At 41.8% G+C, this 26,832-nt stretch overlaps 1 protein-coding gene across 1 annotated transcript in view; it reads right to left on the bottom strand.

Moving 5' to 3' along the window:
• The window catches only part of LOC122734710 (voltage-dependent P/Q-type calcium channel subunit alpha-1A-like), a 182,443-nt gene that overhangs the window by 153,722 nt on the left and 1,889 nt on the right, over positions 1-26,832 (bottom strand). Inside the window, exon 3 of the mRNA XM_043975724.1 lies at positions 2,742-3,075. Within this exon, the coding sequence (XP_043831659.1) occupies positions 2,742-3,016 (275 nt within the window). The 5' untranslated portion in view covers positions 3,017-3,075. The remainder of the gene's footprint in view (positions 1-2,741; positions 3,076-26,832) is intronic.

Raw genomic sequence — 26,832 nt, 5'->3', positions numbered from 1 at the left:
AAGACCCCAAAGTTCATCTTTTCCAACCTACTCATTTTACAGATGAGAAAACTAAGACCCAAAGAAGCTAAGTGATTTACCCAAGGGCACACAAGTAGTAAGCATCAGAAGCAGGGTGTGAACCCAAGTACTTTGACTCCATAGCTGTTACTCCTCCCATTGTACCACCAGCCTCCCCCTAACATGGACTCTGACCTGCTCTCTCATGATTTTGATTTCTTTTCCCTCTTCCTCTGACACATAATGGCTGTGTTACCTTGGGTAAGTTACTTACCCTGTCCCACGACAGGAATTATTGTTGTTATTAAGGGTAGAAAAATAAAGGTTGAAGTCAAGGTTTCAAGGGCAAGAGGAAGTCAGAGTAGTTTAATGAGCAGGGGAGTGACATAATCTGAGCTGTTCTTCAGTACTATCGCTTTGGCCTCCATGTGAAGGATGGATGGAATGGGTAAAAGACTTAAGGCAGGGAGCCCAATTAGGAGGCTGCCATTGTAATCGTCCAGATGATGGGGGCCTAAAATAGGATGGTGATTTTTCTAGTGAAGGGAAGGGAACAGATGTGAAAAATGTTGTAAAGGTAAAACCCATAAGACTTAGTGGCTGAAGGAACACATGTGGAAAGGGTAGCTATAGTCAATGATTCTTATCTTGTGGCCGGCCATTGATCAAAACTCGCATGAATCCTTTACCCCATGTCTCATCTAGAAATGGAATTAGAATGTTAACTCAGTGTAAGTCAGGGCCCAGAACTACCCTCCAAGACTCTGGGCTCATGGGTGTTTAACCCTACAAATGATCTCATTATTTCTCCTTGGCTCATTGTCCCCATCTAGAATTACTCCATGGACATATCCAAGAGAAAACTCAGGTGTAGTTTACATCTAAGCTTCTTCAAATCTAGGAAAGAGTCCCAGCTACCATACAGACATTCAAGGTACTAAATTAGTAGCTTTTATTTCAACCCACATAAAATATAGAAGACTCAAAGGACTCACAAGAGCCTGTAAACAGATCTCAAAATTTTTATGACAGTCATCACCTCAAGCTCATCAAACTTCTTCAGAAGGGAACTGAATTAACATTCAGTGAGTCACTCTTTACCACAGTCTTTCACACTTGTCCCAAGACTCATAGTGTCACCCTGTGGTTTCCACCTACCTCTCCTCCTCCAGAAGGCAAGCAAACTGAGGAATGCTGAACAAGAAATCTATTTCCTATAGACCTATACTGTCTGAGTAATTCCCAGTACTAGCTTTGAGTTAGGTGATCTACATATCTCACAGTTAACTGGGTCAATCCCTTGAAGTAACTAGCATCTGACCTGTGTTCATAAGCTGTGGTCAAATACATGTAACTTTCATATGCTCCTGCTCTGAGGTTCCTTAAGAGAGGAAGCTAAGCACGGGCTTAGGATCATAAGGTCATAGATTTAGAGCTGTCAAAAGACCTTGGAGTTCATTAAATACAACTTCTTAATTTTACAGATAAGGAAACTGAGGCCCAGAGAGTTTAAATGACTTGACCAAAATCACAAAGACAATAAGTTGCAGTGGAAAGATTTGAACTTGGCTTTTCTGACTCCAAAGTCAGTGGTCTTTCCATTGTACCATGATGCTTTTCCCCATACACACCCATGAAGGAAGGAGGAAAATAATTGTTTAAGCAATATGTACCAGGCATGGTGGTAAGCACTTTACAAAGGTTCCCTCATTTGTTCTTCACAACAATCCTGGGATGTAGGTTCTATTATTATTTCAATTTTACAATTGAGGAAACTGAAGCAAACAGTGGTTAAGTGACTTGCCCAGGGTCACACAGCTAGTCAGTGTCTAAGGCCAAATTTGAACTCAGGTCTTCCTGACTCTAGGCCCAGCACTCTCTCTACTGTATCATCTAGCTGAAAGGCATCTAGCTGAAGAAACTTTCTGTGTATCACTGTGGTAAATAGGAGAAACAAAAACTGGATAGGGGCTACTATTAATTCAATTTAATCCAATAAACATATTATTATTATTATTATTATTAGATAGTATTAGAAACCTATTAGAAAGTAGGTTCTGATATCCCTGCCCCAACCACAGAGCCATAATTAGGAACCTGGCACTAATTAAACTGAAAAGAATGAAGAAGACGGGAACCCTGGGGCTGTTGTTGGGAAAATCAGCATGTGCTCCCATTGCCACTGATCCATTAGCACAAGGAATGGTACCTCTACCATTATAATATCATAAAGGCCATCCAGTCTAGCCAGGGACAATCCCACCAGCATGGTGTGGGGGAAGGTGGGACCTGGAAAAGGGACATATATAATAGTAATGTAGCACCCTTAGGAAGTGGTAGCTTTAGTCAGGCATTATTGCAGGGCAGCAAGAATCCCATGGAGGACCACAAAAGCACCCCGTTTCCCCTGCACTAGTGATGGTACCACCTTACCCTCACTCTACCCTTCTACAAATGCAAAACTCCTCCAAGGATTTGAAGCAACTGTCTCTAAGCTTTGATCTCAACAATATTTTATTGTTGCTTCATGCATTCCTGCTTTTCTCTGACATGTAAGTAGGAGGAAAGAAGGAAAACAAAATGATACTTGGCTAAAAATATGACTGACCTAGTTTTCATATCCACATACATGAGGCACAAATAATGCCAAACATGTGTAGAGTGCTTTACATTTGACAAAAATACTTGCCCCTTGCCCACTCTCTTTAACTGGGTCTTAAAGAATTCTATTTAATACTTACTCCCATTCCTTCCTCTTGGCTTGTGGGGTACTGTGGATTTTGTGTGCCTGGTGGGCCAAGATGATATCCCGATGGTCCACCACACCACCTCGACGCTTGAAAGAAGGTACTTCTTGGCTCTCATTCATCTGGTGGTATTGCATGTCTTGTAGATTTCTGGGCCTACCCAAAAAAGGGCAGTCCAAGCCAGAGAGCCCAGAGTCTTGTTCTTGTAAAATATCATAATAACTTGGTGGAGACAGCATCGGAGCCTGGTCCATGTGGGGCTTTGCCATCCATATGCCTTTGGGAAGGAGGCCCCAAGTCTTCTGCCCTCACTATTCTGAGGGTGAAACTACACAGAGAAGGAAGATTTAAAAAGAAAAAAAAGACAAAGAGATTAAGGAGCATCCCTATAATGTCAGAGGCAAAGGGGACCTACCTAAAAGAGTCCCAAATGATGCTGGATTTTTGACTCTGATACCTATTGCTTCAGTAGCTTTGGGTAAGCCATTTCTCTTTCCTTAGATCAGTTTCCTTACCTACAAAATTAGAAGGTTGGAGTACATCGGTGGTGTCAAACTTAAAGAGAAATGGGGGAGGGGCACTAAACCATACATAAGAGTCCCTACAGGCTGCATATGGATTTAGAAAACCATATGTTTATGTTACCTATGTTTTATAATGTTTTTATTTATTTTGTTAAATATGTTCCAATTACATTTCAGCACTCTGGAATGTTCTGGGCCATGTGGAGCCTGCAAGCTATGTGTCTGATACCTTTGGACCAGAGGGTCTTCACAGTCCCTTCCATCTCTAAAATCCTTTGGTTCTTATGATTCTATAATCCTTTTCTCATTGCTTCATGGAATATGGAATCATGAATCATCCCTAGCTCAAGGCCAGTGTATCCCTTAGCAATACCACTGAAACCAAGCATCGAAAGAAGCATTGTAAACTAGTGGAAACAAGACCAAAGGGCAAATCAAGTAACATGGACTCTAATTCCACCTCCATCTCATTGGGCAACCTAGGATGAATCACTTAGCTTCTCTGCATATCAATTTTCCCATCTGCAAAATGGGTGTTCTGATGCCTGGTCTTCCTTCCTGACAAAAGCTTTACAGAGGACATGAGGATGGGTAAGAAAATGTAGGCAAATCACTATGTTCTCTTTAGAAGGAATGAACTACTAAAGATATAATTTCATCATGCTGCATTTAAATAACTTGAGGGTAGGAGCTATTTTGTTTTTGTCTCAGAATCTATAATACCTAGCATAATGCCTTGCACATGGTAGTAAGTGCTTAATAAATGTCTGTTAAATAAAATTAGGGCTCTTCTGATCCAATCATTCTAGAAAGTAGTTTGGAACTATGCCACAAAAGCTATGAAACTATACATACCCTTTGACCCAGAGATATCACTCCTAGGTCAATGTCCCAAAGAGATCAAAGAAAGAAGAAAAGGATCCATATTTCCAAAAACATTTATGACAGTTCTTTTTGTGGTGGCAAAGGGTTGTAAATGGCCAGGGGGGTGGGGCCTGTTGACTGGAGAATGGTTGAAATGGTTTTGTTATATGTATGGGATAGAGTACTATCATGCTACCCAAATGGTTTCAGAAGATTTCAGAAAACTGAGAAGACTTGTATGAACTGATGCCAAGTGAAGTGAGCAGACCCAGGAGAACAATTTATATAGTAACAATGATATTGTAAACACAAAGAACTTTGAAAGACTTAGGAATTCTCATCAACACAATAACTAACCACACTCTAGAAGACTAAAAATGAAACATGCTGCCCATGTCCTAATAGAGAGGTGAAAGACTCAGAATACATATTAAGATTTTTTTTTACAAGGGCTATGGGGGATTTTTTTTTGGCTTGACAATACTTTTCGTGGGGGGGGATGAGGCTATTGGGGTTAAGTGACTTGCCCAGGGTCACACAACTAGTAAGTGTCAAGTATCTGAGGCTGGATTTGAACTCACGTCCCCCTGGATCCAGGGCCAGTGCTTTATTCACTGTGCCACCTAGCTGCCCCCCAATACTTATTTTTAACAAGGGTTTTGTTTTTGTTTCTTTGCTTTCTCAGTTAGGAAGGTGGGGAGGGAGGGAAGGGAGATCTGAAAAGAGATAGTGAGAGCATCTTCCTCAGTGAAATTTTGTCAATCACCCACTGTGTTCAGTAGGGGGTATCCTGTCCATAATGAGTCTGAAGGAGGGCAATGCTGTTTACTTATAACTATATCAAATCCTGAACTGAAGACTGCTCTTCCTAAATGCCCAAATTATACAGGCAAATTCCTTGACTACAGAAAAAAAACGGAATAGCTTGAAGTGTGTCTATATAAAAATTATGAGAGGTAGTGTATATTGATTGAGGGCTGGCCTTGAAGTTTAGAAACCTGTTCCCAATGCTGCATCTAATATATCTTACTTTCAGGACCACGGATGTGTCACTTACCCTCTCAGTAAGCACCCCAGGCAATTCATTAAGGCTATAAGTTGAAGAAAAGTTACCAAACAGCAATGGTAGAAGGAGTTTCCACATTAAGATTTCTCCATGTCATGAGAGCAAAGTTCCTAACTAATAATAATAAGATAAGAAAATTCTGAGCCACAGGAGGTCTGGGGATGGCTGGGAATGGTTCTGTAACCTCTCTAGGGCTCTGCTTCTCTCCTATTTAAATCAATGCAATTTTTTGCATGTTTTGAGTTACTGTATGCCACTGGAGATAGATTATTCCTGGGTGAAAATTTAAGGTGTAAATTTTTTCTAAATTGAGTTTTCAAACCTACAGAAATTCAGAGTTGGAAGAGACCATGGGGTCATCTTGTCCAATCTGTGCTTGAACAAAAATCCCTTCTAATAGCTCCCATTTATATATCAGTCAATCAACTTTTATTAAGTGCCTTCTTTTTGCCAGGCACTGTGTTAAATGCTGGGAACACAAAGGCAAAAAAGATAATTTCCATTCTCAAGGAGTTAACAGTCTAATAGGGGAGACAACATGAAAACAACTATGGACAAACAATATATGTACAGGACAAATTGAAGATATTCAACAGAGACGGCACTGGAATTAAGGGAGATCAGGGAGAGGCTTCCTGTATGAGGGTGGTATTTTAGCTGATACTTGAAGGAAGCCAGGAAAGTCAGGAGGCAGAGATGAGAAGGGAGAGTATTTCAGGCATGGGAGACAGTCAGAGAAAATGCCTAGAGTCAGGACATGAAAGTTCTTCTGTTCGTTCATTCTAGGAACAGCAAAGAAGCCAGTGTCACTGGATCAAAGAGGACCTGCAGGAGGTGTAAGGTGAATGGTGTTAAATGAATGATAAGGGGTGGGGCAGCTAGGTGACACAGTGGATAAAGCACTGGCTCTGTATTCAGGAGGACCTGAGTTCAAATCTGGCCTCAGACACTTGACACTTACTAGCTATGTGACCCTGGGCAAGTCACTTAACCCCTATTGCCCCCCCCTAAAAAAAGGGGAAAAAATGAATGGTAAGGTGTTTGGGGTGGGGGGGGTGTCAGGTTAGAAAACCAAACAGAGGGGTTTTCTGTCTGAACTGGAAGTGTTAGGGAGACACCTGGAATTTATTGAAGAGGAGGGTTGACAGGGTCAGACTTTCACTTTAGGAAGATCACCTTGACAACTGAGCCTGCACCAGGGTGATGGCAGCATAAGAGGAGAGAAAGGAGCTTATTCCAGAGATGTTGCAAAGATGAAATTGATGGGCTTTGGCAACAAAATGCACGTGGCAAGTGAGATAGTGAGGAGATGAGGGTGATATTCAGGCTGCAAGACTGAGGGACTGGGAGGATAATGGTGCCCTCAACAGTAATAGGGACATTTGGAGGTGGGGGAAGGATTTGGTGGGAAAGAGAATGAGTTCACTTTCAGACATTGTTGAATTTCAGATGTCTAAAAAGACATCCAGTTGGAGGTATCTGAAAGACACTTAAGTGTTGCAATGGGCATTATCTCAAACATCTTATTCAACCCTTACAATTACCCTGTGAAGGAAGTGCAATTATTATCCTCATTTTACATGTGAAGAAACTGAGGCAGAAAGAGACTAAGTGACTTTCCCAGAGGTTTTCAGATAGTAAGTTTCTGAGGAGGATTCAAACCTCGAACTTTCTGACTCTGTCTATCCCCTTGTCCATTACATTTTTTTAAAGGCAGGGCAATGAGGGTTAAGTGATTTGCCCAGGGTCACACAGCTTGTAAGTGTCAAGTGTCTGAAGTCGGATTTGAACTCAGGTCCTCCTGAATCCAGAGCCAATGCTTTTATCCTCTGCGCCACCTAGCTACCCCTTGTCCATTACATTTGAGGGTGAACTCCCCTGTCTCCCCGCAAAAAGTAAATTATTCACTGCAGAATGTTAAGCCCCACACCGATTTCTTTACTATGAAGCTCGTGTATGCTGAGGGGGAAAGGGGGAAAGAGAAATGAGGAAGTAGAAACTGAAGGTTCAGATTTGTGATTTCATCAGTAGAGAGAACTTCTGATGTGGAAACCCCTTTCACTAACACATATTAGGAAACCGTCTGCAATTTCTAGGCTTAGAAAGTCCCCTAGGGACACAGAAGTTGTGACTTATTCTTGGTCACATAGCTTGAATGTATCAGAGACAGAAATTGAACCCAGGTCTTCCTGACTCGAATGTTGTCCCCTCCATCTGTGATACAACACTGTCTTTTACAGTCAAGGAAGACAAGCCTTTTTAGATATTAGCCTGAGCCAATCATAATTAGGAAATATAAATGGAATGCAAAAAAAACCCTTTATAATGCATTTTTTTAAATCCAGTGACATAACTAAATGGGTTCTGCCAGTGCAGCTGCTTGGTAATACAAACCAGTATGGGAATGTGGGAAGGCAGGATTTTACTCTTAATCTATTTTCTCTAAAATTATTTTAGGGCCCAAACTAAAGAGGCTCTCCCTACTTCCCTGATGGGATCAATTTAATATTCAGTGTAACTAATGGGGTTTAACAGGTCTATTAGATATTCAGCTTCAATTTTCTACTGCCAAATTTCATTCTCTCTAACTCCTACAATTACACATTTATATTTGGAGTCCTTTATGTTTGGTAAATTGCTTTGCCGTCATTTTAAAAAATCTATTATTCCTTACAACCATCCCTAAAAGGAAAGTACTACCTCCCCCTTACCCTTTTATAGACAAGAAAAGTGAAACCCAGAAATCATGCCCAAATGTCCTATCACAGTCTATGACAATGACCCTAAATCCCACTGGGCCACAGGAGATGCAGTTCCAATTATACTTTCCACAACAATTCTTGAAGCCTCACAGTTTATATGCCAAGAACGAGTACTGCTTACATGTCCAGTACACATCTTAAACTCAGCATGTCTAAAACTGAATTCATTATCTTTCCCTCTAACCACCAAGCTTCCCGGTTAATGTCAAGGGTACCACCATCCTCAGTCCCCTAGGCTTGCATCCTAGGTGTCATGCTTGACTATTCATCCCCCCACCTCCCGTCATATCCAATCTGTTGCCAAGGCTTGTCAACCTTTGTAATGCATCTCAAGTGCTGCCCCTTCTCTCCTCTGACATTGCCACCACCCTAGCATCGCCTCACACCTGGACTACTGCAATAGCCTACTGGCTGGTTTCCTGTCGTGTCGCTTTTTTCTCCAGCCCATCCTCAATTCAGCCAGCAAAGTGATTTTCCCACAGCACAGGTCTGCCCAAGTCACCTCTCTACTAAATTAACTCTAAAGGCCCCTTCTCACCTCTAGGATTAAATATCAAATCCGCTCTTTGACTGCTGAAACCCTCCATAACCTAGCCACCTCTTCCACACACACCTTTCCAGTCTTTCCAGTCTACTACCACCATTCCCACGTACCCTTCCATTCAGTGATATTGGCCTCTTTGCTGTTCCATGAACAAGACACTCCATCTTTCAGCTCTGGGCATTTTCACTGACTGTCCCTCACCCCTGGAAAGCTCTCCCCACCCATCTTCACCTCCTTTCTTCCCTGACCTTCTCCAAGTCCCAGTTAAAATTCCACATTCTACAAAAAGACTTTCCCTCTTAATTATAGTGCCTTCTCTTTTTTCCCTATTCATCCTATACATAACTTGTTTGTACATAGCTGCTTTCATGCTTTCTTCTCCATTAAACTGTGAGCTCTTAGAGAACAAGCACTGTCTCTTGCCTTTCTATCCCCAGAGCTTATCCATGGTGCCTGGTGGGCACTTAATAAATATTGACTGACTTTCTTTCCATCCTTTCGAATACTAACATCACAGAAAGCAAGCCAGAGTGAATCTCCCCAAAAGAACGGGTGCTACATACCAGATCTCCAAGGAAAGCTGAGGAAGTTCCCCTGAAAAATTCCCCAAGTCTGGAAAGTGGCCCAGAATGCTCTTCACACTGGAGGACAAAATCTTAGAAGACTGGTCCGAAGGGATGTTCCTGATGGTGAAGCTGCCTAGGGCATTTTTTTTATCTCCTGAACAGAGTGACTTCAGACTAGATTCTGTTTCCCCAGATATTTTCCTAAGTGTGTGATCCAGGAAGGGAGGGGAAAAGCCAGGGAGGGATAGCAACCACAGAGTAGGGGAAATAGAACAGCTGCTCCTGGCTAGGTGATCAGAGCGAAACAAAACAAAGGGCGCTGGGATGAAGCATTAACAAACAGCTTTTGCAGAGACACAGCTGCCAGATAGGAATCAGACGTGTGCACCTGAAAAGCAAACATGTCAACAGACCACTAAGTTACCCTGGCAATGCGTCTGTCCCCCAGACGGGTGGCCACAACACACGTGTGCGTTCACGTAGGATGTACAAATGCATATACGTGTGTATGTGTGTATAACTCCATCATCAATAAGTGTCATAAAAAAGCACCTGTGGTTAAAAGAGCACACTCACGAGGGAGTGACCCAAGTTCATGGGAATAAGCATTCATTACCAAGAGCTAAATGCAGGGGAAGAAAAAGGAAGAAACCATTAAAGAGACTGAAAAGAAGAAGTGGGGTTGAGTTATTAAAAGAAAATTCAACAGCAGTGAGATATGAGATATATGGGGTATATTTATATATCCCACAGATAAATAGAGAGAGATATGAATAAATAAATAACTGGATGGACGGATACATAGACAGGCAAAGATAGATAGATGAATAGATGGATAGAGATAGATAGGTAGATGATTGATAATAACTATGATGAGCTAGTATTTATACTGTGCTTTAAGGTTTACAAGGCACTTTACAAACATTATCTCATTGTATCCAGTTAAATTGTTGCAATTATAATAAGTGGGTGCTATTATCACCCCCATTTTACAGATAAGCAAACAGGTTAAGTGACTTGTCCAGAGTCACAGAGCCAACAAATATCTGAGACTAAATTTGAATTGAGGTGTTCCTGACTCCAGGTGCTCCTGCACCACCTAGCTGGTAAAACAAGGAGTTTGGAAAGAGGGGGGAAAGGGAATGCTGTGATATTATATTGTAAGTATGCCATCATGGCATATAAACATACATACATCACGTGTTCTTAAAGACTATTCCAGTGAGATTTGAGCTCTAGCAGGTCCTTACCAAGCTGGAGAGGCTTGTGTCCATCATCTGGGGATTAACCTAGCCAAGTAAAGAAAGGTTGATTGCCACATGTTTGGTCATCTGATTGGCAAAGTTTCAGCCATGGAAGCTCATCTACTTTAGTACAGGTAAACTGCAATCTGGATGAATGGAGAGGAGTACCCCTACTCAATAATCCCGAGACCATCAAGGTAAATTGAAGCATAATTAAGTGACAGAAACAGAAATGTAGGGCTGTGCTAAAGCCAGCTTGAACAGACTCACAAGAGCTGATTGCTAAATTCTCAGTGTGAACATTTACACCTTGGAAATCAGAAAATTTTACAAATCTTGATTTGTTGTTTTGTTGATTGTCTGTACTTGGGAAAATGATGGAGGAAATGTTAATAATATAAAACAGACTTAAAATATTCAACCTGAGACATTTGACACTAGCTGTGTGACCCCGGGCAAGTCACTTAACCCTCATTGCCCCACCAAAAAAAAAAGTCTGTCAAAGGGACATTTTTGAAGATCTATTTGTTAAACAATTTACCAGTGCACCCCTGCATGTTCTTGCTAAGTAATAAAGGAGATGAACTAAATATTATATCTATATTTGCAGAGGATCATGCAAGTCCATGAAGTTTGAATAACCAAGCCCAGGTGCCCTAAGGAAAACCTGAGTAAGTGAGAGTGTAAGGGTGCACCTCCAAATTCCAAGACTCAGTGGAAAGTACTAACAGGAGTGAGAAACAGAGCCAAAGTGCTAGGCAAAAATGAACCTAATGCGATTGGCTTGTTATAACCTTTCAGGGGGCTGAAGATAAAGGTTTGTTTGAACAGTGCAAGAAGACAGTGTTCTCATAGCAACCTGAGAGAACTTCTGAATATCAAGGGAAGGGACCCACGTGTAGACAAGATGATTTTCAAAAAAAAGGGAGGCATTCAGCCCTAAAGTTGGCCCTGAGTTGTATTTTTGAGCAATAAACACATCCATCATCGTGGCCTATAAACAACCATGGGGTTCTTAAAGACTGTTGCAGGGAAATTCAAGCTCCAGCAGGTCCCACCAAGCTGCAGAGAAATCACTCCATGCCATCTTCAGCTAGAAAGCTGGTCCCCTAGGGAAGGAAGGCTATATATTGGAGAATGGCAAGACTGCAGGAGTCAGCAAAACAGTATGGTGGCACTGAGTTACAAAGGGCAAAGCCACAGTGGTAGTGAGAGCTAAGCTATAGCAAGAAAGAATGGAGGGTTTTGGCAGTGTGTGAAAGGGAGAGGAGACTGGAATAACCAGTGAACAGGCAGGGAGAATGCAACAGTCCTGATGAAGGGGCCCTGGCAGGGAACAATGACACACCGGCAAAAACCCTGGCTCCCCCCTTCTCGGAGCCCCCATCAGGGAATCACACAATGTCACAATGATTCTATAAGTGGGGAAGGGGGAAACGATTGATTGCCTGATAATAGGCCTCGACTCTCTGTGGATTCACATGTAAATGCAAGAGGGGGAATTTGTCACCAGCCAAATGATTTACCCCCACCAATGCGTAATTCAGGATAACAAGGAGTTAACATCTTCTTGTCCCTTTATGCACATCTTTTTCTGAATTGCTCACCATTAGTTAGGGGAAAAATTGACCATACCCTGAAGCTTCTAAATAACTAACCCTCCTAGCCCTGGAGTTCAGGTGAGTTTAGGCCAGGAGTTACTTTGTAGATGAGATCTTTCATCCTATACCAGCGATGGGCAAGGAGTAAGGAGGGAATTTTCTCTCCTCTCCCACAACCAACTAGGACATCTTGTAGGAGAGGCGCTCCTACAGTAGAACACAGCATCCCTCCCTCCATCCAGCAATTCAACAATCCAGTCAGAAAGGATTTAAAGCATAATTAAAGACACCAAGACATATTTTCTAGTGAGACACAGATATAGAATGGGGAGCAAAGAATAAGCTTCAAGAAGCATTATCTCTGGTAGCAGAGAAGAAAGCCAAACATGATTTCAAGAACCAGCCCTGGCAATTATGAGCTGAACTGCACACTGAAAGGGGCCAGACACTTGGAATCCAGTTGAGCAAACTCACCAGCTGAGATGATGCACCTGCAGGGAGCAGCATAAGAATTTCACGAGGGCAGAAAAGATGTTGAAGTCCTGCCGTACCTTTGGTGTACATTGCCATGGCCACCTGCATGCCTCATTGACACTGTACTTCAAGTCTATGCTCTCTCTTCCCATGGATGAGAAAGTGAGCCTCAGGTCGGTTTTACAGATATGTGTGAGTTGGGAAGGTAGCCAAGAGGAGGATTCTACATAATTTTCTTCTATATCCATTAATTTGAAAAATAAAACTTTTATGTTTTGAGTTTTGTGAGCCTAAGGGCTTATGAGGGTGAGATCAAAGACTGAGAGAACCCAGACTCTAAGCCCAAAGCATCCCCAGGTACTTCACACCAGGACAAAGCCCCTGAAATGAAGCTCAACACAACAAAGTGAGGAAGGGTTTGGTCACAGCAGTTCATAAAGACAGTCTACTGAGGCATGGAGGGAATGAATGTGTGTCAATAGAGGAAGCACACATACCAATGAAATTACAGATTTTTGAAATAAATATGACCAGGATATCATACTAAATGTTTTACTTCATAAAGTTAATTCTTAATTGTGGGGTTTCATAAGATTTAGAAGCTGCAAAGACCCTGAAGCAACCATATAACCCAATCCCCTCACTTCACAAATAAACTAAAGCCTAGCAGAGGGAAAGGATTTCCCACCCACAATTATAGAGGGGAAACAAGAAAAAAAATCATTTTTATATTTTTCTAGTGTTGCATTATATGACTTTGTAGCACCCATTCATTCATCAAATATATCTGGAGCATCACCTAAGTACCAGGCAATGTAAGTAAGGACCAAGAGAAGCAGATTTTTTTTACTAATTATATTTCACTTAGGCCTATATTAAAAATCATTTTGCATCCCCTAAGCACCAACCAGCTGGACAGCTGGCCAAAGCAATATGAAAGGCAGGCCAGTAGTTAAAAATTGGCTCAGTTTGGGGTGTTTTGTTCTATTTAATGGTCCTGGTAAATAATTCGGACATCTCTCAGTAAAGCAGCACAGCACCACCTAGTGGTGTTCAAATGCCACATGGCTACACTCCCCAAACAGCCTAGTAAGCTTCTTTGTTCCTCCCTCCCTCCATTCTCTCTCTCTCTCTCTCTCTCTCTCTGTGTGTGTGTGTGTGTGTGTGTGTGTGTGTGTGTATGTCTCTCTGTCTCCCCCCACCATTGATCTCAACACCTTCTGATCACAGAGAGGTGCACTGTGAGGGAAGGACGCCCACTTTGCAGGAGCAATTTAGGGCGTTTTGTATAATATTTTTAATAGTATTGGTATTAGTACTTCAGTAGCCAAAATGTCAGGGGCACTAAAGTGTTAATTACAAAAAAGGCTAAAAATAAAAACCCTCCACATATGACATGCCGGCCCTGAAGCAAACCTCTCCTCTCAGCCCCACTCTCCCAACTCTCCCTTCTTTAGGGCCCCCTCCTCCTCTCCTTAGTCTTGTTTCTCCCTGTTCTGAACAAATTCTCTCCTTCTAATGTCACCCTGCTCCTCGCTTCACCTAGCTTTCTTTTTAAAATTTAATAAACAAATAATTTAATAAATTGAAACCTTTCTTGAAAAATTAATATAAATATAATGGAATCATTAACAAAAGGAAACACAAGCCACCATGAAACCCTTAGCACCTAAGAAAATAGAGCAAATGATATCAAAGAAAACAAGTATTTTGTTTTGTGTCCCTTTCCAGGAGTCCCTGAAGCTTCACAACATTGGTGTTGTTTTCTTTCTCTTAGAGCCAACATATATACCATTGTGATTCTGCTGGTCCTGAATTGTATCACTTTGTTTAGATCTCTCCCTGTATGCTTGATATTTATTATTTCTGTAGCATGAGAAGCAGTATGGTATAGTAAACAGAGTTGACCTTGGAGTTAGGAGATTTGGGGTCTGCCACACCACTGGGACAAATCCTTTAACTTCTCAGTACCCTGGATAATTCTCTTACACTCCATGTTATAGAGCAAGTTAGAAGCAATCTGATTGGTTAGAAAATCCTCATGGGGAAGAAATCACAGGGCAAGACCCCACCCCCTATGACCATGGTTTCCAAACTTTTTGAATTATACACACCTATCAACAAAAATCTCTTCAGCATGCAGCCCCGATATATTCTCTACACCATTATATGTGCTTTAAAACTTAAACAAAAATAGAAATTAGAAAATGATGAAATAAAAATGAAATAATATGGGATTCTAGAGTCAACAGGGAGCCAGTGGAATTTATAGAGGAGCAGAGAGACACACAATTTGGGAAAATCACTTTTGGCAAGTGTGTGGAGGAAAGATGTAAAAGGGGAAAGATGAGGCAGAGAAGCCAATTAGAAAGCTTTTGTAAGAATCCAGGTGAGAGGGGATGAGGGCCTGTGGTGGTAGTTCTATGAACAGAAAAAAGAGGACAGGTACGAGAGACTATGGAAATAGAAATGACAGGATTTGGCGACTGATTGGATATGTGGGACAAAAGGGAGGCGTGAAGGATGAAATCAAGGTCATGAATGGTGGTACCTCTGATGGTAATAGAGAACCCTGAAAGAGTTTGGGGAGAAAGATACTGTAATGAGATATCTGATGGAGAACACAATCCACCCATGCCTGCTCATCCTTCGTGACTCACTCGGTCCCAGTGAAAATGAAAAGGAGGGAGAGGAGGAAGAGTGTCAGTATTACTCATAGGCCACTGTCCTAGAGCACACAGCCTGCTTCTGGGCATCTGCCATAGCCATGAGATGATAGCAGGGGGAGGAGAGAAGGTAGGGTGTAGGGACACCGAAGAAGGAGAGGAAATTTTGCCTCTGCAGCTGCTGAAGATGCCTGGGTTACCAGTTAGGCTATAATCACCCTGAGGGAATGACTCCCTGAAGAGTAATAGCAGAACAATTGTGGGGCTAGGTAGAATGGGATTGCATTGAGTGATACTGAGTGAAGGGCTTACATTGGAGATGAGCCCATGATTGGCTATCATGAGATGATATGACTCATATTCCCACCCCTTTAATTGGTTGGTGATGGCCCCTTGAGGGTATATAACCTTTACTTCAGAGACCACTGCCCTATACAATCATAATATTCTATGACATTGAATAGATCGTCATTTATTTATCCATTCTCTAACCATTAGACATGTTGGTTGTTTCTAATTTTTTTTCTTTTAGAAGTAGAACAATGGGGGCAGCTAGGTGGTGCAGTGGATAAAACACAGACCTTGGATTCAGGAGTACCTGAGTTCAAATCCAGCCTCAGACACTTGACACTTACTAGCTGTGTGACCCTGGGCAAGTCACTTAACCCTCATTGCCCTGCACAAAAACAAAAACAAACAACAAACAACAACAACAAAAATAGAAGTAGAACAGTTGTGAATATTTTTGTACATATAGGTCCTTTTCATCTTTTTATGATACTTTAGCATAAAGTCCTTGCAATGGAATTGCTGGGTCAAAAGTAATCATAAGTGGGGCAGCTAGGTGGCACAGTGGATAAAGCACCGGCCCTGGATTCAGGAGTTCCTGAGTTCAAATCCGGCCTCAGACACTTGACACTTACTGGCTGTGTAACCCTGGGCAAGTTACTTAACCCCCATTGCCCTGCAAAAAAAAAATAATAATCATAAGCTTTGTGACATATTTTATTGAATTTTGTCATTGGATTATATTGATGGACCACATTCTTTGGACCTACTCTCCCACTCCCAAAGGGTGCCTGTTCGTCCCCTTCCAAGGTGTAGGGGTAACCTAGAAGAGTTCTTGTTCAGTTGTTTTTCAGTTGTGTCTGACTCTTCATGACCCCATTTAGAGTTTTCTTGGCAAAGAAAATCACTGGAGTGGTTTGCCATTTCCTTCTACAGATCATTTGACAGATGAAGAAAATGAGGCAAAGAGGGTTAAGTGTCTTGCGGGTCACAAAGCTAATAAGTGTCTGAGGCCAGATTTGAGATAAGTCTCCCTGACTCCAAGCCAGGCACTCTATCCACTGTCCCAGAGGAGTTGGGGGCTGGGGTTTTTCCCTAATATTATAGCTCATAAGCCCCCATTAGTGTGCTTCCCCAATCATCAGTTTGTGTCAACCAGTCAGACAGACATAATTAGCTTTTAGAAAGGAGTGTTTATTAAAGTATTATAGTAAAAACAAATGGCATAAAACATCCCTCAAACAGTCTGACACACTCCTTAAGTAGTGCAGCGTCCAGGGGAAAAGGAGGCTTAAGTTTAGAGAACACCGGTGGAAAAGGGGTAACTCACAACCACTGTTTGCTAAGAATCCTTTTCTCCCTTTCATTAGGGTCTTCATGAAGTTCTCCTCAGTCATAGTATAGCTTCTTCCTAAGCTCCTTGTAGCATCATGAACTGCCTTTCTTCAGGGTGTCTAGTTTGTCCTCAGCTCCTGAGCAGACGCTACTGCAAACCACTGCTGTTCTGGGGACACTGCTAGGACACCGTAAGTCCAAATCCTCAAACTCTCCAAAATTTACAATTTCTTCCTCTGATCAAGAGGGAAAGGAGACAAAAGAGAGATTTTCTCCTTCTTCCCCATCCCTCAGTCCCTATAGAGCTTAGCTAGAATTACTTTCTTCTCCCTCCCCCTAAATCTTGGGTTCCAAACTAGTTTAATTATTTCATAGACATTCCCACAGAGTGGGATTGAGTATCTTCAGCCTATATCAACATGCCTTCTGTCCGTGTCACCACATTTCATCCAACAGATTTCAAGAACTTCCAGCACCTAGTCCAGTGTTCTTCAATGATTAATTTAATGAAGATGTTTTCATCTGGTTTATGTGGTTTCTTTAAGTGGGGTAGAATGATGATTGATTGCTGCAATGGCATATCTAGGGCCTTGTTCACACCTAGTTCATATCTCTGATTAATTAGTTCATAAAGTTGTCTTGACCTGCATCTTCTGTTTATTAGGAAATTTAAGCATTTTTTTTCATGTGTTTTATCAGTTTGTATTTCCTCCTTCAAAAATTATGCTTTGACACTTGTTCCACCAGAGAGGATGTATTATTTCATTATGGATTTCTAATCCAATTTTGAGCAAAGGATGAGATATATTCATAGGATGTTTTAGAATTGGAAGGGATGGTAATAATCATATTGGCCTACCCCTTGATTTTACAGATATGGATACTGAGGTCTAGACAAGCCAGATGACTTCATCAAGGCAACAAGAAAGTGCCAGGATTTGACATCCTCTAGTTCAAACCCTCTGTTTTGTAGTGGAGGAAACTGAGTCCTACAGGCAGCTAGGTGGCACAGTGGATAGACTGCCAGGTCTGGAGTCAGAAAGATGTGAGTTCAAATATGGCCTCAGATACTTAATAGCTGTGTGACCTTTAGTCACACTAAGTGATACTTAGTAGCTGTGTTACTAGTGGCTCAGTTTCCTCATCTGTAAAATGAGCTAGAGAAGGAAATGGCAAATCACTCCAGTATCTTTGCCAAGAAAATCCCAGATGGTGCCACAAAGAGTTGGACATGGCTGAAATGATAAAAAAAATCTGAGACCTAGAGAGGTGAAAAGATTTTCCCAAGAGCACATGAGTACAAAGTAGCCCAGGCAGCATTTGAATTTAGGGTTTCTAACCTCAAATCTGCTAAGGCCCAGGAGAAAATGTTTTCTCTCTTCCTCTGATTTAGGATAAAGAGTAACATGAAAATTATCAGGCCATGGATTATGCAGTCACTTGTCTTTCCCCTTGCTCCTGAAGAGGCATAAGGCTGGGGTAATCAAAATGTTATTAACATTGGGCCTTGAAATACATTATAATTGGGGAGAGAGGCAAAAAGAGACATGCAGTGCAGGTTAATCTTACTAATTATGTTTTGTTTAGTCTGGTATTAAAATTAGTTTGTATCCTTTGAGAGCATATATAAGCAGGGCAGCTAGGTGGTGTAGTGGATAAAGCACCAGCCCTGGATTCAGAAGGACCTGAGTTCAAATCTAGTCTCAGACACTAGACACTGACTAGTTGTGTGACCCTGGGCAAGTCACTTAACCCTCATTGCCCTGGAAAAAAAACAATAACAAATATATAAGCAGGACATTAGGCAAAGTGGCCAGGAATGTGATGAGTGTTGACAGTCTACCCAGGCTTCAAAACTCACCTGGAGAAGACCTCAAATAGACATTCAGAAAGAAAATTAAGTCATTGGTTCCCATACAGATTTCACTTTCCTGGCTCCTTCATGGATGGTGATGATGCCCAAGGGAAGGTTAAGCTTGGAGTATAATTCAAATGATGTGCTTTCCATGGTGCTCTTTGTTGCAAATAGCCTAAGCTGACCCTTCCACACAAGTATGTATCTTGTAAACAAGCAGACTAGTGTCTTGCATCCAAATTAACCAACAGCAAGGTTAAACCAAGCTAAAGTGAGACCTGGCATAATGGCTTTCACTGTGCTAAATTAGCTTGGGGGCAAAACTCCAGAACTGCCCCACATACATAAGAACAAAACTAAATGAAATTTCAGAGCATATGGCAGAGCCTATGTGCTGGGTCAGGATAGGGAAGACAAATTTGCAAGCATCCCAAAATGCAGCTAGAACTGATTACTTCCTAGCGAGAATAAATCATGTCACAGCTGGTCTCTTTCCCAGCCTGCTCTTCCTATCCTACCCAATCTCATTGCAGGAGTAGGTGCAAATTCCCACTGGAGGGAAATAGGATCATAGAACCATAGATCTAGTGACATCAGAGATCATTTGATCCAACCCTCTCTTCTTGTAGATGTTGAAACTGAGTGCAAGATTTGCCCTAAGACCAAAAGGGAAGAGAATATAGTCCATAGCTCCAGGCCAAAGAGCTTGACTTCAATTCTTGACAATAGTCAATATATTATTTAAAAGGATGGTTAGTAAACAACTAGACAAGGAAGAAATTAGTAGAGGGAGCCAGGATGGCTTCATCTAAGGTCTCTTCCAACTCTAAATCTATCATCCTATGATCAGGCAGAAGGCGTGCCAGAATCACCACTTTTCCTGGTTGACATTATCACTAGACTGATAGAAGAAGAGAATGTCATAGATGTGGTTTACCTAGAGGTTAACAAACTACTTGACGAAGTCTCTCATACTTTTCTTGTGGGGAAGATTAAGAGATGTGGGCTAGATAATAGTCTAGTTAGGTAGAGTTAGAGCTAGTTCGATGACCATACCCAATGGTCATTCAAAAGGCAAAGGCTAGAGAGAGGCAGGTTTAGATTTAATGTCTATCAATGGGACAGGGGCAATTTGGAAAGGGGTCTTTGGTGGAGTACTACCGGGATCCTTGATCCTGTTCTGTGTAACATTTTAATCAATGGACAGTGTAGTACAATGGAGAAAGAACTGAATTTGTAGTCAAATGATTTGGGTTCACTCTGCCACTATCTGATATTAGAAAGATTACACCCCCCATCCCTGGGGCCACAGTTTTGTTGTTCATTCATTTCAGCTGTGCCCAACTCTTTGTGACCCCATTTGGGGTTTTCTTGGCAAAGATACTGGAGTGGAGCCATTTCCTTTTCCACCTCATTTGACAGATGAGGAAACTGAGGCAGACAGGGTTAAGTGACTTACCCAGGGTCACACAGCTAGTACATATCTGAAGCCAGGTTTAATCTCAGGTCTTTCTGACTCTAGGCCCAGTGCTCTATCCAATGTACCACTTAGCTGCCCTGGAGCCACAGTTATCTCATCTGTAAAATGAGGGCATTGGACTAGATGACTTCTAAGTAGGAATACTCTGGTAAATGTTTAACAGGTGGCTCAAAAAATAAAAAGAACCTAGGAGATACTCTTTTAAGTTTAATCTGCATTATTAACATTTTCACTTTCTTAAATCTAGACAGTCAAGAAAAGAATAAATCAAGCCCTGATTTGCTAATTTCCCAGATGTAAATGCTCCCTGAATATTTAACAATTGGCTCGAGAAAACCCTTTTGAGCTGGCTCTAGCACACCCTTGCTTCTAAGGTCCCTTCTAGCTCAAAACATACTCACTTATGACTTGAATAAGGGCATAGATCCAATCGCATCAGATTTGGGAGGGATAGGTAATGTGCTGGAGTCGGGAGCCAAAAAGATAGGGACAATTTTGAATTTTTGACCCAATATAACAAGATGAATTATGTCCAGAACAAGAGAAGTGATAGAACCCCATGGTACTTTGTACAGATCAGACTCCAAATGGAGTTTCTTACGTTCAGTTCTGGGCCCCACATTTTGGATAGAATGTGAATACCCTGAAGAATGTGCAGAGGAAGCTGACCAGGATGATAGGAGGACTGGAGATCAGGCCATAGGAGGACCAATGGAAGGAGCTAGAGACAGATAGCCCAGCGAAGACTTAGTGGGGACATAATAGTTGTCTTCAAGTATTTAAAGAGCTGACATCTGGGAGAGGAATTGACTAATTATTCTGCTAAATTCCAGAGGTCAAAACTAGGAACAATGGAACAAAGCTATAGAGAGGCAGAGGGTTGTTGTGAGGATCAAATAAGATGATGTTTGTAAGGATTTTTGAAACCTTAAAGTGATATTTAAATATCAGTTACCATCATCATCATTACTATTATTGTTGGTGTTATCATTCCATGACTGGGATTTAAAGTACAATGTTCTTTTTAATTACACCATGGCATTTTTTTTAATCTAGAATAATATTCTGTTTTCCATCTAGAATCATAGAATATGTGGGAACTTAAAGGATGTCTGGGCCAATGCCCCTACAGCATCCCCTATAAGCAAAGAAGGAAACCGAAGAAAGAAAATGAGCATTCAGTTATGTAAATAGTCTCCTGGATAATAAACTCTATTAGTAGCTAAGAATCAAATTATGTTGACTCTTAAGATAGTGTCAGGGGCAAGAATCAGACCAAAGGGACCATTATCCTCCAACCCTAGGTCATAGGACTACAACATTGGAGAACCAGAGGATCAGCGTTAGAAGGGACCCCTCCCCCTTCATTTTACAGATGAGGAAAGTAAGGCCCAGGGCATTACGCAACTTGTTCAAAGTCACACAAGTAGTAAGTGGAGGGCAGGTAAACCCAACAGTACTCCTAACTGGTTTATACCACAAAACCCTTACCACCTCATAAACAGCTTCACAAAGAAATCTGTTTACACTTTACATTTCCCAGTTAAGTGATTTGGCCAAGATCATTAGTAAGCATCAGAGACAGGATTTGAACCCAAGTTCTCCCACTCCCAAGCCAGTGTTCTTTCCACTGTACTATACTGCCTCAAGAAGACCTGTGCTTTGCTGTCCCTCTTACTATGAGAGAGGAGTTCATAGACAATGCTCCTCAACCTCAACCTCCCAGTTAGGGGGAGAAATGTCCTAGGTATCATGATGCTAAAATTCAGCCTTCTAGACAAGAAGAAAAATGTCTTGGGCAGTACCAGGCTTAGGGGTTTTCTCAAAAGTCACCTTAAATTCAGGAGTATTGGGACTGGACCTTATAGAGAATGAAGGGAATTTCCTGAATGCCAAGGCTTTTGGAGAAAGAAAAGGATTGCCTATGTGTAATCTATTAGAGCTGGAGAGCAATGCTACCATGGTGGGTGGGGAGGGAGGAGTACCAAGATATCGGCACTTTGCATCTGCTGCTATTACAATGAATAATCCAGACAGAATGGGTCTTATGGAAAGGAAGTTGACTGTCTAGCAACTCCAAAGTATGATTACCTAACCAGTAGAGTCTAAACACATGGGGCACTGCTATAGGCAGGCATATGCCATGGGTCAGGTATGCCAGGTGAGCCAGCATACCTGGGGGAGCATTCCGTAAAGAATTCATTGTTATTTGAGGTTTTTATGCCTCAGCATGCACTGGCCTGGGGCTCTGCAAACTGCATAGTGCTCCACCCACTGGTTGTAGCCATTGCCATGGCGCTGGCACCTCATGTCATCACCACTCACAGATGCCTACATGGGCCTGGCAAAATTATAATGATTGGAAGCCTAGTGAGGGCAGTCATGTGACTGTCAGAGCATCCATCCCATTGGCTGGGGCTGTGTGGGGTTTTTCTGGGATTGGGGGAGGAGAATTGGGCATTCTAGCTGGACGCTAGAACGACAGGAGATCTGCTGCATATTCTCAGCTGATTCCTGGGCAGTGGTATCTTTTGAGGTTGTAAAATTTCCCTTTCCCCATTTTATTTCCTTTCCCTTGATCTTACTGATCCTGTTTGTGGTTGTTGTTTTTTAAGTTTGTTCTTGTTAAAATAAATCCTGTTCTGTTTTGAGGGAGGCTGCTGGTCTCCTTCCTTGCCCCAATATTGAGGCGAGCCGCTTAGCTAACTCTCCCCAATTAAAAATTGGTCCCCACAATTCCCATTGGCCCTTCTTTATCTCCTGAGAAAATTCTCCTCCAGGGTGTGCTGGCACACCTGACCTATACTTTATACATGCTCAAGATCCCTACATGACTTGGAGGGGCTGGGTAGGGCCCTGTAGGAGAGCTAGGAATTGATGAGTAAGTCAGAGGTTGTCCCACAAACAGCCATGAGTTCAGTTCCTTTAAGAAAAGAAATTCCTCCAGTTGTCTTATGTGTGTTCTCCATTTGTTTATGAGCTCCTGGGAGCCTTTTGCATCATCTGCATTTTCATAGGGTGAAATAAAGGCTATCTTATACCCAAAATGCTTTGGTTGCCTTGAATATTATACAGAAGCCAAGGAACCCTTACATACATTTAAGAAAATCTAGATACGAGTCTATTTGGAGATTTCTCAGAGTAAATTCTAGGTGGAAGCATAATAAACCAAAGAGAGAAAGGGTTATGGTCAGGGTAGACCCCAGGATTGGAGCCCATCCATATAAACACAGAGTCTCCACATCCAGAACTGAACCCAATGCTATTGATATGGTCTGAACACAGCTGAAGACAAGAGGGCTATCCAGTCTCCCTCGCTCTGGACACTATGCCTCCATTAATACAAGCTAAGACTACAGAAGTAGCCTGTCACAGGAAAGAGAATGCTGAGCACTGAGTCAGAAAGACCCAGGTTCAGATACTGCCTTTGGCACTTAGGAGCTGTGTCAAAGATCCTTGGTGTTCCCATAAGATCACATGGTGCTTGCAATATACTAAAACCCTCAAGTCTTTCAAACAAATTATCATGGATCACCTTCCCCAGTACTTGTGCAACTGATTATTTTCCAACCTTCAAGCACGATTTTCCATCTGTCCCTATCAAAAACAATTTTATCAGACGTAGCCCATAGTTCTACTCTGCTAAGCTTTTCTTTTTAAATCCTTATGCTGTCCCCCATGGTTCATCCTCTCTTCCAGTTCCATGTCATCCACAAATCTAGTAAGTATCATCTCTGCTTTCAACATAAAAATGTTAAAACAGAATCAGGCTAAAGACAAATTCTACCATCAATCAAGACCACCCTCAAGGTTGTTGTCCATCTGGTGATCATTACCCTTCCCAGAATTCCACATTGATCCATTTAATCCACAAGAATATCATGAGGGATTTTGTCAATTGCCCTGGAGAAATATAGGCATACTGTGTCTATGATATTCCCCTACCTACCTACCTACCTGCTCTATCTACCTACCGGCCTAGTAACCCTGTCAAAAAAGGAAAAGAGGTTAGTCTGGCATGACTTATTCTTATGTGTTACTCATGATGCCTCTTAATGATCACTGCTTTCATTTCTACATGTGCATAAACCATGCCCTTCAACAACAAATATTTTTTAAGTGACTACCATATCCAGAGGACCATGCCAAAGATTGGGAGAGAATCAAAATCTAGATAATGCAAATTCCTATAGACTATCTTGATAATTATAATACACAAATATACATTATATGTGGGCAGCTAAGGTGGCACAGTGGATAGAGCACTGGCCCTGGAGTCAGGAGAACCTGAGTTAAAATCCATTCTCAGACACTTACTGCGTGACCCTGGGCAAGTCACTTAACCCTGTTTGCCTCAGTTTTCTCATCTGTAAAATGAGCTGGAGAAGTAAATGGCAAACCACTGTGGTATCCTTGCCAAGAAAACCCCAGATGGGTTCAAAAAGAGTCAGACATGACTGAACAACAATTGAACAAATAAGACCAGGCTTGGCCCCAAAAGAAGATATATGAGAAGACATCCCTCCCCACTTCTTTGCAGATGTAGGGGACTATGGTAGTGGAATGCTACATATAATGTTAATGGCTTTTTAATGTGCTGATTAGCTTTTACTGAACATTTTTTTTTATCCTTCCTCCTCCAACCCTAGTAGGTGGTACAGTGGATAAAGCACTGGACCTAAAGTCAAGAAGACCAGTGTTCAAATCTGGCCTCAGACACTTAAAAGATATGTGACTCTGGTCAAGTCACTTAACATCTATATCTGCTTCAGTTTTGTCAACAGTAATAATCGCAAAGAGAAAGTACTAACATAAAGAGAGCCGTGGAAATGCTTCTTGCAGATTTTATCTGGAACATGAAGGAATTCAGACAAGCCTCCTCAGAGATGAGAAGGGAGAGAATTCCACATGGGGGACAGAAAGTGAAAATGCTCAGAGTCAGGAAATGGTGTGTTTTGTGCAAGGCCAGTATCACCAGCTAGCATGGAATGACATGGGGGCACTTGAGTCTGAAAAAAAAAAAAAAAAAAGAATGCACAGGGATTCCAAGTCCCATACAACAGTGTAAAGGACTATGAGTCACCAGATGAGATTCCTTCTTTAGATGAGAAGATTGCCCCTTCTCTTAAGAAGTTTATCATCTATTAGTTAGAGCAATGAACTAAGGGTAGTTGTGCTGGAGCCAGCTCTCACTGGCTTGAGACTGAACTGTTCAGTTTTCAAGGTGATCATTTACGCCTCAGAAATCAGCCATCATTATTAATCAGGGCTTAATTTATTGGGTGTTTTTTGTTTTGTTTTGGGTTTTTTTTGTCTAAACTTAAGTATTAACAATGTTGGGGGAATCTAGATGCTACAGTGGATAGAGCCTCCTGGCTTGGAGTCAGGAAGACCTGAATTCAAATCTGGCCTCAGATACATATGAACTGTGCAACCCTGGACAAGTCACTTAACCTCATTTGCCTCCTAGGTGACTCAGTGGATAAAACACCGGCCCTGGATTCAGGAAGACCTGAGTTCAAATCCAGCCTCAGACATTTGTGTGACCCTGGGGAAGTCATCAACCCTCACTGCCCTGCAAAAAAAAAAAGGAGGGGGGCTGGAAGAGGAAATGGGAAACTACTCTAGTATCTTTGCCAAGAAAACCCCAAATGGGCTCACAAAAAATTGGACAGGATTGAAACAACTGAAGAATAACAAAATTAGTAATGCAAATTAAACTAAAAAGTATGTGTGCATACATTTTTTTTCTGGAGAGCTAGGTTGTTAGGCATTTCCTAGCACTCTCCTGAATTGCTCTATAAAGCTTGTTTGAGCTCAGGGAATGAAGTCATTATCAGACTGGAAGACAACAATAACAACAACAATATCAACCAGCACTTATAGTGCTTTAGGTTTACAAAGTGTTTTCTATCCATTATCTCATTTGAGGCTCCTAACACTGCTTCTCTAGGCTCTCTTCAACCTTTTGCTTCTCTGAAGAATGGGGTCACAATGTAGAGGGGAAGCCTGGAAATCTTGCAGCAAGGGCATCAGTGTAAAGTGATAGAAATAACTGGAACAGGGCTGTTAGATGACAAAGTGGATAAAGCACTGGCCCTGGATTCAGGTGGACCTGAGTTCAAATCCGACCTCAGACACTCGACACTTACTAGCTGTGTGACCCTGGGCAAGTCATTTAACCCTCATTGCCTCACCAAAACAAGTAAGAAAGAAAGAAAAAAAGAAAGAAAGAAAGATCTGGAACCCTAAAAGCCCACCATAACACTGAAGGCATTTCAGAATGGTAGGAATCTCTACTTTTCATCACAAAGCTCTGAAAGCATTCCATATCTCTTGACAAAGCATCTTTTCTTAGTCTCTGGAAATGCCTGAACCTATTCAGGCCAAACTCTTCCTCATGGAAAGAGTATGCAACCTTGAGTCATTTGGGACCTGAGTTCAAATCCTGATTATGCCAACTACTACCTGTGTAACATGAGGGCAAATCACCTAACCTCTCTGGGCCTCAGCTTCCTAATCTGTAAAATGAGGATGTCAGATTGGATGATCTCTAAGATTTCAACCAGCTCCATATTAATAATCCTATGGGGGCAGCTAGGTGGTACAGTGGTTAAAGCACCGGCCCTGAATTCAGGAGGACCTGAGTTCAAATCCGGCCTCAGACACTTGACGCTTACTAGCTGTGTGACCCTGGGCAAGTCACTTAACCCCCATTGCCTGCAAAAAATAATAATAATAATCCTATGAATTAAGATACTATAATCAATTCCTCAACTTCAGTCTTGAGGAGCCCAGGGGAGGGGGAGGGGGGAA

Source organism: Dromiciops gliroides, chromosome 1 (assembly GCF_019393635.1).
Source record: "Dromiciops gliroides isolate mDroGli1 chromosome 1, mDroGli1.pri, whole genome shotgun sequence".
NCBI lineage: Eukaryota > Metazoa > Chordata > Mammalia > Microbiotheria > Microbiotheriidae > Dromiciops > Dromiciops gliroides.
The sequence above is the reverse complement of the archived record's forward strand: the minus strand, read 5'-3'. Positions and strand labels throughout refer to the sequence as shown.